At 34.2% G+C, this 13,395-nt stretch overlaps 1 protein-coding gene across 1 annotated transcript in view; it reads right to left on the bottom strand.

Moving 5' to 3' along the window:
- Nucleotides 1–13,395, bottom strand: part of Dach1 (dachshund family transcription factor 1) — a 364,433-nt gene that overhangs the window by 35,809 nt on the left and 315,229 nt on the right. The window contains exon 8 of the mRNA XM_038310234.1: nucleotides 8,309–8,460. Within this exon, the coding sequence (XP_038166162.1) occupies nucleotides 8,309–8,460 (152 nt within the window). The remainder of the gene's footprint in view (nucleotides 1–8,308; nucleotides 8,461–13,395) is intronic.

The raw sequence follows: 13,395 nt of genomic DNA, 5'->3' as shown, positions 1-13,395 counted from the left end.
AAATGTATTTGTGATTAGAAGAGCTCTCTTATCAAATTCTTTAATTCCTGTGAAACCAATTAAACGAGGACTCACAAATGCCATAACTAAAGCACAGAACTTCTACATCTTTTAAACTATTTTAGAAAGACAAATACTTATGGCATGTAGGTTCTATTGCTTCATATTAGACTAGCTAGCTATATTTCAGTGAGAGACACACAAAAGCATCCTATGAAGTACAAACGGACAAAGGAAATAGGCAGTTCTACAAAGAACCATCTAACATGGTCTATGTGATCCTGGTAAGCTGTCACTGTCCTCAAGGTCATTGCAAGGTTACACTTTCTACAGCTGTCTTATGTATGCTTCCAATTCAGCTACCTATGTCAGCTGAAGGAAGCTTGCTCTTTCAGTTTACGTAGTTGCATGGCTCACAGCTTCATCTTCCTTTATATGGCCCAAAGTAATCATTCATGAGGTGATTTTGCTGGCCATCTAATCAGAAATATCCCTACATGTAGATGATACTGTTAGATTTTCTTAACCATTGTCATTGCATTCGTTGTTAAGTAATATTAGTAGATATCGATGCGTTAACTGGCTTATATCATGCATCTTCCACTGTAATGAAGTTTTTTTTGACAAAAGCAGGAATATTTGTTATTATTAAGCACTCTGTATCCAAACCATGCCTTTAATTTTAAAATGTTTAAATATTGAGAAATTAAAATTATCCCTCTTATATATACTTGAGATACATAGCATATTTAAAGCTTCTAGAATAATATATTAGTAATAAATTATTTTTATAATGTTCTTCAAAGTATTGTAATAATCTGGGAATAACATTTAAGAAGCCATTTCACAGGCTAGTAACACAAAAGCTTTAGGAAAAAATATAACTTACTTATCCTTACAACTGATTTTAGAGATATGCACTTCCTCTTCATGTATAATTTTGATGAAATTTTGCACTTCCTTCAGATTTTGAAAATAAAATGAGAGCACATAGTATGCTTACAAAAAAATATCATGGACTTTGCCAGAGAGGATGCTCAGGACCAAAGATATCACTGAAAATTCAAGTTAAAAATTCTATCACCATAAGCTCAGCAATACAAAATGCTGTATTTGAAATGTAAAGCATTTTGTCATAGTTTCTGAATGTGTCAGTCTGAAATTTGCCATTGGAATTTTATAAGGAGTGGAATTTAATGCCAGTGCTAGAGGTTCTCAGGAAGGCCACCCTTTTAAAAAGTCAATGTGGATACTTTGACTCAAAAATTCCAACTCCAGATTGACATGAAGCCCAATAGAAAAGAGGAAGTCTGTCTCCAGCAGAACAGCATAACTTTTAACACGGACATGGGCCATTTTAATTATCTTTTCATATATATATATATATATATAATTATATATATATATATAATTTTCTGTGTGCTTTATCTGATCCAAAATTTCCTGGCATAATTCTTGTGCTAGAAAACAAGCAAGATAAGGAGTTCTGTGCGGCAGCACTCCCTCCCCACTCTTTTGTGGTTTAGTAATAAAACACAGCTTCTAAGCAAACTGCATCTTAACCAAATTCAGCAACATTCCTGTATACGTTTCTTCTGCATCAGGAACAAACAATTAGTAACAAATGAAAGAGATCATTACATCAAGTGCCCTTTCAGATCACCCCAATTAAAACTTTAGTTTAGCTGTATTTTAATTCTAAGATACCAAATTCTAATTTTCTGCTCTGATTGCTCTTGTTGACTTATCTTTGAAAGATGTACTGTCTGTGCAATGCCTAGAGATTATTTAGCAAGATGCCAATGTTGGCACCACTTAATGTGTTGATTGGTTGTATTATCAGTAGCTGTTTAAAATAAATTACTATTAAACTATTATTGTCCTTGGGTGACAAAACACAATATTTTGGTGTTCTTAAATATGGAACAATCATTATGAACAAACATGTTGAATAAAGTTAAGATCTGACTCTAAACTGTGTCATTTTGTTATTAATAACAGTTTACAAATGATGAAGTTGCTGGAAGAATTGACATTTACTCTCTCCTTTTGTTGCAGTTATTGGTAATGTAGTTAATGATGTTGAATTGCATATTCCTGCTGATTATGTCTGAAAAACATTAACTTTTAGCATCCTATGTCTCTAGAGGCTATGTATCAGCTATATAGAATTAAACTTAAAATTTAGACTTAAATCTATGCACACCGCTAAGATACCAGTGTGAACAAAGGTCCCCACTAGAACAAAAGATACATATGCAAAAGTATGTTATTGTCAGTGACATGGAACAATAAATAAAATGAATACAGAATATTTATTTAAATTTAGCGCAGCCAGAGGCTGGGTAAAAGCAACAACAAGAACTGTCCACAGCATCTACAAGTCATGAAGACATCTTTTAGCTATAAATCACAATACTCCCAGATTTGTGTAACGTCTGTTAATTTTCCATGTATGTGGTGTGCAAAAGATCACAATAATTACGTAATAGTGCTCAGAAGGACCTTATCTGCACAGTGCCATGACAACATTTTGGATTACAGTTAAGAGGCAAAAGTTTCAATCATGATGTTTTCCCCTCTAAGGTGTTTTCAGATCTCACAACACTGGTGTTGGGTAATCTCTCTAAAGAAATACAGTTGATGTTTATTCTGAGCACAGCCATGGTAAAAAAAAAAAAAAGACAATGGTTTATTGTGTTCATGCTCAGATTTGTATTCAATGAAGCATGGTGTCTCTAATCACACACAAATTCTTATCAGTTGAAATATTTTTTATTTTTTCCAGAGGATAAGCCTCCTCATAAGATTGCAGAGACAGGTGCCTCTGCATGAGCCTACCAGTCCAGTGTTACAAAACATTGAAACTTAAAAGAAAGGTCCATAAGGCTCAGGTGCCAGTGGCTTCCCCAAGATCTTAGTCCAGACAGAACTTCAGTGCCATAATTTTTAATAAATAAAATTCCTTTTAGTATTCCCTCTTTGCAGAATAAAAATGAATTGTATCTCTTGAAACCCAGACTTTTATAGACAGGAAGAAAAAAAAAGGTCAGTATCAAGTGCTGAGCTAAGATAGTGTTTTTAAAATTGTACTCTCTACTGTTACACAGTTCCCAAAGCTGATGAATGGCATCCTTCCTATGAAACATCTTCTCTGTGTCTAAGTTCACCTTGTGATTCAACTGTGTTATGTTACCACATCTACTTCAAGAGCCTTATAGGCAAAGCCAGCAAAAACAGAGATTACGAAGATTTATTGTATAGAACTGGGCCTGATGAGATGGCATAATGGGTGTAGGCACTGTCAATCAAGCCTAATGAATTGAAATCAGTTTCTTGGACCCACAGTGTGGAAGGAGAGAAACAATTGTAAGTAAGATCCCCACTGACCTCCACACATGACAACCCCTTCCTTTAGCCAGTACCGCATGTACAAAATAAATATGAATGTTTAAAAATGTATAGAACCATAGCATAAATTTATTTACTAAATATTAAGTCATACTATTATTGTTCATGGAAATAATATTCACCAAATATGTGCCATAGTTTATGATACGAAACTATCATTGCTTTTATCATCACAGTCAGCTGAGTTTAGAATCCTAGGTATAGTTTAGTATTTTGCTCCTTAGTATGTGTGTGTGTGTGTGTGTGTGTGTGTGTGTGTGTGTGTGTGTGAGTGTTTAACAAAATTTCATGGGAACACAAAGAAAACATCCAAGTCACATTATATAATAGCAATCAAGAATAGAGCCTGAGATATCATAACAATATATGCAATAATAACCTATGTGTGTTTTGAATCCAAAGTGAATTTCTAAATAATTTTAAATTTTATACCAATGATACAAATCAGCAAAAAGTGCATTTCTTTCACAGTGTCTGTAAAGCAGAGTAAAACATTTGGCAGGGACATTGTGATGCAGGTTTGAGGATGGTCAGGGAGAGGGTTTAGTCTCAATACTGAGGCAGATTCTGTCTCTTTGTATTTCCTCTCAAATGAATACTACCTCTCAAATGCCATAGTTGCACTATATTTACTTATTACACCATACTCAAAACGGTACTGTCCTTTTGTATTTTCAAATATCTCTTTTAGGTTTTTTTACATTTCTAACTTATTATTTAGTTGCAATATTTTTAGCAAGACTGAAATATTGAACATACGGCCATGAACAGTCTAGATAAGCTGACTTCCTACCACTGAACCGATGCCACTTCACTTTGCACAGAAGTCACAATGAGCCCACCTTATATCACATACCCTTTAGTGTAAACATCTTTAAGGATAGTTTCATGCATAATTGACATTTTCTGTTTTTATTTCATAATCAGTGAGTCAGATCACCCATACTCTTTGTGTTCTTGTTTATGTAGCTTCTTTTTTTTTAAATTTATTTTCTTTTACTTCTGTTATAACCAAGTCTTCTCCCTCTACTCTTCCTAGCAACCCCAGCCCACCTCGTCCACTCACCCTCCACTGTTTGTTTGCAGTTTCAGGCAGACATCGGGTTTCTCTCTGTAGCCCTGGCTGTTCTGGAACTCACTATGTAGACCAGAATATCCTTGAAGCCAGAGATGTGCCTATAAATTTACCATATATGTTCTTTTTTTCTTTCAACTTTTACTTATTGACTTACTCTTACTCTACTATTTGTAAGCCACGAATGTCCCTACCCACCGAGTTGCCTCCCTAGAATCAGTTCTATTCATTTTACAGTGAATTTGCTCTTTTGCTGTATGTACTGGCTCTAGGGTAAACACAAACAAGTGTAATGCTGTCAGTTCTGAAAGCTACTGTTTTTGTGATCTAGGATGTAAGTACCGGTTGCAACTAGTGAGTAGAACCCTGTTTTGAATGTAATCGATTGGCAGCCAATATTTGAAGATGTCACTTCCAAATATTTGATCCTAAAACATTTCCTCACATTAAACTACCCAGTGACCTATCCAAGGACATCATTGAAGGTGGAGGCTATGGCAAAATACATCCATCCTGAAGACAACAAAATGCCGTGCAAAAACACAAGTTCTAGGTACAAAAAAAAAAGGAATGAAATATTATTGCCCCTGAAAATTAATTACTGTTATTTATTCCAGATGTTTTCATTATCAATTTAATTTAAATTTTAATCAATTTAATTTAATTTAAATCAATTTAAACTATTCACGTGACATGAAGGAAACGTCATAACTCTTCTAGGTTTGACATCCTCAAAATATAAATAAAAATACTTTTAAACTAGCATTTAATTTTTTGGATGTAAATATAATATTTTCCATAAGTTTTATGATAGCAATTATGAAACTAATTTTTTAAAATGATTTTGTGTAGGAAATATATATATATATATATATATATATAGTAGTCACCACAAATCTCGTTATTAAAAATTATCAACTAATACTATATTATGAAATCATTTATTTTTAAAACAATAATGTATTAAATAATATTTTGAAGGATTTGGGGAAATGAATCTTAATAGCAACAAATTATTTTCAAAGTAACAGTACAGCTTTAAACTGACTACAAGAGTATGCTACAGTTTTCACAGAGAAAGCAGAGAACCCAATTATACATACTTAAAATTGCAGGTGAAATTGATGTAGGCAGATTGTAATTATCTAAATTAAGATTTAGACAGCAAACACATTCGTATTCAGTGGCTAATAAGCCAGGGTCATGACTGTTTAAGCAGTCTATAAGATGTTTTAGATATAACCATAACTCAATAAATGTGGAAATAATAAGAGTTAACATCTATGGCATTTTACAAGCTATTGTGAGATCATCAAAAATTCAGTATATATATATGATTATCAATATGTATTTGCATATATATAAGGGACAGTTATTTTTTATCTTATTCTTATTTTATATATACATATTTGCATGCATGTGTATTAAAGAAAATATTTAATATTCATAGTTATATAATACCTATGTCTAACATATATGCATATGTATAAAATTGATGTAAACAAATATAATTCTTAATGTTGAATTTTTTATTGATGGTCTAACTTTATTAGAACCAGAGTTCAATCAATAAAACCTTATAATCAATAAATTAATTTGTTTTGCTTAACAATGTACCGCTAACTCTTCTAAGATACATCCTCGGTGTATATATTTGGGAAGGAAACCAGATCTAGAGTAGGTTAGATAAATAGAAAACTTGTCTAAAATGCGGACATTTTCTTTCGTTTTTCTTTCTAAAAGAAATACTTAGTTTGAAATGATGGGGATATCATGCCTAGTCTAAATACTCCAAGCAGAGAGAGATGATGTAATACTCCCAAACTGTCAGTATTAGACATAGAACTATGAATGTCAGCCCAGTTCTCAGGTCCAGTGTATAACCATTCCTTTGCTGAGTGAGCTGATTTCTAGTAAAAAAAATAAAAATAAAAATAAAAACTAGCGTATTTTTATGTGGAAATTCAAGTCAAAATATCATTAGTCTGATTATAAATTTCGAAGACAATTTCATATGGAGTTTTACGTAGAATAATATGAACCTTTCTAATTTCTTATTTTTATTAGTTCCTTGAGAATTTTGGATGGATTTTAATCATATCCACCCCCCTCCCTCACTCTTCCCAGACCTACCAGTTTATATACACACCCAACTTTATCTCTCCTCACTCACTGTCTCTTTTTATTTGTTTCCCTATCCTTTTGTTTTGCTTCGTGTCTTTGTCTCTCTCTCTCTCTCTCTCTCTCTCTCTCTCTCTCTCTCTCTCTCTCTCTCTCTCTTTCTCTTTCCTTCTATTTGTCCTCATCTCTCTCCTTATCAATTACGATCCGTGCTGCTTATATACTCTTGGATATGCGTTCTTAACTGGATCATCTTCGGCTTAGCAGGGTCGTACCATTTCTGCACCCACTTCTCTTTCTATCCTGAGATTTTTGTTTGCCTTGAGCTTGAATGGATTGTGAGCAAGTTGTCTAGTCCACTGTGAATTCATATTTATAGCCTAACTACCTTGTTTTGAAAATACTGTTCCTGGCAGTCATCAGTTCTCTCTGGCGCTTACTACCTCTAAGCTCCTTTTCCAAAATGGTCCCTAAGACTTTATGGAAAGAGATATGATACACATATCTCAATTAGTGCTGATCCTTTGATAAACTCCTAATCTCTTACACCCAGATCTGTCATGCTATTCCCCTGCTTTTCAAAAGCATTTTCTGCAACAAGAGTGAAATTCACTATGATCTGAACCTTGCAATATAGGTAAAGTTTGGGAGGAAAACTCCTATGTTTACTTTTGGCTGTAATCTGGTCATGATTGAAATAAGACTGGACTGATGACTTATTTCAGTTAGTAAAATACAAAACCTTAATGTTGAATACAGTTCCAGCAATTCTAATTACATTTGTATTTAAAAAGCCATATTAATAGATGAGAAGATATGTTACATTAAAGACTTCCTGTTATATCCTTGGAGAGGTAAATAAAATTAATTACATTTCAGCTAGGGCAAAGTTTAATATGGTAGGAAATGTGTTAGAAAATATAAGTGAGGACGGAGAGCTGGGCTAACAGCATCTGTATCTCGTGTCTCCTTCTGGCTCCTCCTGAGAAGTAGAAGGAAGAATTCCATCTGGGGTCCACATGATCACTCCATGCATGGCAGGACAACTATGCTTTCTTCTAAACCAAACACTTTTATTATCTTGGCTCCCTGCACTATGTTATTGTTAACTCTAAGTATTTTTGATTCATAATGTACTGTACGTAAGATATACATCCTGAGGGCCACATAGGAAATCTGCGGAAACTTTTCTATGGCTTTTTGAAGTCTATTCTTTGAAGAGTCCCTACTTGCTGAAGGAAACTTATTTATGAAAAAAAATTCTTTTGGATTCTTCTTTATTAGACATATTTAAAATGACTAAACATATGATTTCCTCACTGGAAGGCCAGCAGTTTAAAAATATCTAAATATTTATTAGAACTTGCATGCTGTCATTTGATAAACCAGACAAATTTACCCACTTAAATTGGTCCCGTTATTTGGCAATAAAGAGAACATTTAGGGGGGAGAGTTTTTCATAAATGCTTATACCAGTTTTGTTTATTTTTAATATGGTAAAATACAAATTATTTGTTGAGCATTTCTACAACAATTTGGTTAGTGTAGAAAAGTTAAAAGGTAATTTTTTTCTAGAGAAATGTCTAATACTATGGATCAGCCAATATCACGAGATAATTATTTGAAGTGGGTTTCTTTTAGAAAAGCAGTTCACCTGTGTGTGTTCCATGCTCCTTCCTTGCAGAGTGAAAAGAGCCATACCTGTATGTTAGTGAGAAGGGTCTCTATGGAAGACAGACCATCGGGAAACAAGAAGGGAGACGGGAAGCCTGGAGGTAGAGGTTGCCCATGCCCAGTTAGAGAAAGTTTGTCGATGCTGTCTCTTGCAGTTGGTGTAGAAAGCGGGGTCTCATCTGTATGTGATTGAAACAAAAATATAGAACAAGTTACGCTTGTCTGTTTTTATTAGACCTCAGTAATGGCTTCCCTAGTGGTTTCCAGAACATTTATTGCAAATTGGTTCCTGCTATCAGGAGAAAATGCTTTCTGCTGAATTTTCTTTAATGAAAAAGCTGTGGAGATACAACAAGATAACATTAATGAGTAACTTTATAAGCCTTTTAAATGCAGTCTCTAATGAGACTGAGTTTACAGTGCCATAGAATCTTTTTAAAACAAATATTATCTCATATATAGTTGTGATAATATATTCAGGCTGACTTTATGGGCACCTTCCCAATTATCTCATTTTAGTTTGTTCTGTTTGGATTGACAATAGAGTATTTCTAAAGCTTTCTATGAGAGAAATGTTTTGTATATCAGGGTGTTTCTTTCTCAATTAACCCTTCCTTTATATTGATGGTTCATTCAAATGGAGTCTTAATAAGCTTAACAAAGAATCTACAAGTGAAACCTCTTTTTTCTTGTCTTTCATTGTTTTCTTTTTCTTTTCCTTTTGTACCATCTAAAGGGGAAGACTAGAATCCGAGGACATTGTTTCTAAGTTACAATTAAAATAATCACTCTCATTAGCAAAAAATCTAATTTTAAATACTTAAACATCTAAAGCTCTCACACATAAAAAGGGAACTGAAGATAAAACATTAAAAATGTAACTTCCATCACAGCCTTATGGAAATCATATTACCCCTTTCAGGTGAGTTATTATTTATTTCATTGATTCTACAGCCTTCAACAGTTAAGCCACTTAATGTCCAAGCACAAGCACTCCTTCCTTTCATTGTAAAACGTTTTCATTTAACTACTTATTATTTAAACATTTGCATACTTTTCAATAAAATGGAAGCAAGTTGTGGCTTATTCACAGATAATGTTACTCAGGCTAGTACTCTCTATTTTATAAATACTTTTCATATTTCACCCCAGGAAAATTCATCAGCACTATGTATTTGATGACTTTTTATAGTATGTCTCAATTCTACAAGTGGCTAATATTTTCGGCATACTTGATTTTTGCTTATAATTTGATTCCACTGATCTCCAGTCATTCCTTTATGGTACAATATAACACTTAAACACACAACACATTTTTCAATCATGCCTGTCTAGTGTGGAAATAATAGGGAAGGTGCCATGCCTATTGTCACTAATTTCAGAAACTGATAAATCATACCCCGCATCTTCCCCATTTTTAGTCAATGAAGTAAACAGGAAGAAAAGGTGGGGAGAGATGTAAGAGACAAAAGATGTCCTATTCACTATCCTCCTGTCACACTCTCCCGTAATTTCTCCTTCAACCGCCTCTGTGAAATCGCTGACGGATGAGTCCAAGCAGCATGTACTAGAAGAAACAGGAAGCAACTAAGCAGGGACTCATAATGCTGTATTTTATCACAGCTTTCACGTGGGGTGGAGAAACGCTTCGGGGCTCAGGTAGGGCTGCAGCAGGGCTAATATGAGCAAGGTAATTTTGGACACCATTTACCACGCTGTCATAAATTACTTCTCTGGACCAAGGCTGCTACTGTTTTCTCATAAGAGCTCTGGAAAGGCACTTGTTAAACATCTACGTGCATGTGTCATTGTTTAAGAAAGGAGAGCAATATTTTTTGATCTGTTTCACCTTAGCTGTCACATGGTAAAGAAAATACACCTTAATAGATCATGGAGATAATAATTGCTTGTCTTTTGAATAAAGGGATAGAACCTAATGACCATCTGAGCATGCATTCACCTTAGCATCTGTGACTTCATAATTTTGAAAGACTCTGCAAATGTATTTATGAACACATTTGAGCATATCTTTGATCACTAAATGATTATTTGTTTTAACTTCGGTGCATTGATGGTTGACTATGCTTGGCAGGTGAGAAACAAATCATTAAATCACTATCATGCCTACATTAATGCACTGTTAATTGTTGAAATAATGCACACAATAATAGGGGTGGAAGAAATGTACCAGGGTAAAAGCAATATAAAATTGATGTAGACCAGAGTGACCAATTCCAGGTGATAAATAACTAATTCCTATAGCTGGTAAAGCACTTTACCTCCTATTGCTATTTCATTAGCCACTGCTCATACAATCAATGATTAACACTCTTCTGTGTGTATGTGCAAGCGTGTGTGGGCATACATATTCTTTTACTCATTGCATCTAATATCATGTATGAGAACAGACTATCATTTGCTATAAAGTTGGGTCACAACAACTTAAAATGAAAAGTAAAGGAAATTTAAAGAAATGTTAGCTACAACATCCCCTTTTATTAAGAAAAAGAAGGCTAAAAGATCAAATAAATGAAAAATATTTTTTGGACCTCAATATGCTCTTATCTGAGAAGACACTGTCACCTCTCAGCAATCAACAACATAAAAGTCTACTTTGTTTCCTCCTGCATGGATTGTAAAACTAAGCTTTAATCATATTTGCTTTTTAAATGAAGTGACCTTGATATCCTTGAAATAGTCTTGGAATATTAAGGCAAAATTTTGAGGCCAGACAGTGTCAGAGTCTGGGCATTACACACTCTCCATTGACTTCAAAGTGTGAAGGAAGAAGCAGCACACACTCACAGATCAGACTTTCTCTTGATTTACCTGCAAAGGGTTTCAGAAACTGTCTTCTGAAGACGATTATCTGGTCAGATTTAGGGATTTTTGTATTGTGCCATATGACATCAGGTTTTAGTATCTGTTTATCCATGAACAGAAATTGGTAGAGTTGTGCAAGGAACTCCATTTTAATCCCAGAGTGACTTGAATGGTGATCACCAAATACCATATTTATAATGCTATTTTATGAAAGGGGGTTATTTCATAGATGTATGTCACAAAGTTAACTTGAGGTTATTCCAGTGTAAAAGAAGACCAAAGTTCTCATGGTATGTGTTCTCATGAGAAAAAGGCAGAGGGATATTTGTAAACACACACACACACACACACACAAGACAGCAAGAGAGAGAGAGAGAGAGGGAGAGAGAGAGAGAGAGAGAGAGAGAGAGAGAGAGAGAGAGAGAGAGAGAGACTATTAAAGGGAGGTGATGTGACCAGAGGCAGGTACTAAAACACTGCAGTCACAGTTAGGTCCGCAACACATGCCAGATGAAACCAGCATGCTTGTTACCTATTAAGTTGTTATATTTAAATTCTAAAACGAAGTTATTAACTTTTAAGCATTTTTCTCCTTTAATTTAGTTACAAGGAACTGTAGTAATTCCTGAAGGAAAATGGAATGGCACATGCTACAGTTTAATAAGTAATTTCATCTTAATGCCCAGAAAAATTACTGATTGAAATCTGAATAATTACCCAATAAATATGCTGACAATTTCCCCATTACTTAATCAAGATAATAGAGATTTAAAGTACAAATGGAAAAGACAAAACATTTCAGTTGCATAACAGAGGATGACGACGTCGCATTTCAGTCCTTCCTTATCACCTGAACTCAGGATTCTACTAGCACAGTAAGTCACTTTTTACTAAGCAACCCTCAGGAAGATTGATGTCTCTTTTCCTCTTCAATCCTATCACACAGAACAATTTAGCAGGATATCCTAAGGAACAATGTTGTTTAAAAAAAAATGCTCCCCTACTTTTAAAATGTTTTCTTTCCTGCTAATAAAATCTAACACAGTTGTTATTTTCATAACCATTCCCTTTAGGTTTGAATTACACATTTTCTCTCTCTCTCTCTCTCTCTCTCTCTCTCTCTCTCTCTCTCTCTCTCTCTCTCTCCTCTCTCTCTCTCTCTCTCTCTCTCTCTCTCGTGTGTGTGTGTGTGTGTGTGTAATGTCTTTTATTATTACTACTAAACTGCTCTTTCCAAGATCAAGGAAGGATGTTTGAATGAAAAGTATTACTAAATGGCAAAGTAGGTGAGGGGAAAGGGCTGAAAAATATTCTACAGAATATAGTTCTTTCCATTTATAAGTGAATAAATTTTTATAAAAATATAAACTTTTCTAGGCTGTTTTAGTAAATTTCTATCAGAAGCCAAAGTATTCAATAGCAGTCTTACTGACCTAAAACAGGAGCATGAATAACCTAAAAATTAAGATTAGTGCTCGGATAAAGAATTAGAAAGTATACCCAGACATGCATTCCAAACAGGATGGATGAGAAGAGTCTGTTAGATTCCTCAAGTGCTGGCGTTAGAAGAATTTGTCTGCTGTCCAATGTTAGTGCTGTGCTGGGAACTGAAGGAGTTGAACCAGGGTCCTTCATATAAGCAGTATGCTCTTAACCACTACGTCATTTCTCCAGGCCCACCCAACAGATTTTCTAAATAAAGGATATCTCAATTCTATATATGATATAGCTAAATTTAAATAAAGAGAAAAACATTGCTAAACCTAGTGAATTCTGGTCCTGGTGATACATATTCTATTAAATGCTGTAGTGATAAAACTACCTTATATCATCTGAAAAACATTTGGCTAATTTGTAATAAGGATTAACTAAACTCAAAGGATTATACTATAATCTAATTAGGCTATATATGGAAAAATACTTTATAAAATAAAAAAAAGCGTACATGTGAAAAATACAATCCATAAATTTCCTTTGGTAGTCATCTTTCTTTAAGTGGCATTGAAAAGCTCCACCTTTTCATCATTTGCTTGTGGTGGCTATCTTCTGCCTATGTAATAAGCCACTGATAATGATACATTATGTTGACAGTTTACATTGGCATAGACTGAGGACAGCACAAAAATACCAGAAAACTTTTTGAATATTCTACAATCAGGATTAGAACTTGGGAGTTCAAATTATGGAGAAAATAAATTAATAAGGTAGTCTCTGTGAGGAGCATGAGTGGTCAAGTGCATCATTAGAAAGTACAAGAACCTGAGTCGGATCCTCAGAACTTAACCAAAATT

This window comes from Arvicola amphibius, chromosome 13 (genome assembly GCF_903992535.2).
Source record: "Arvicola amphibius chromosome 13, mArvAmp1.2, whole genome shotgun sequence".
Lineage (NCBI taxonomy): Eukaryota > Metazoa > Chordata > Mammalia > Rodentia > Cricetidae > Arvicola > Arvicola amphibius.
This window is presented reverse-complemented; position numbering and strand designations above follow the sequence as displayed.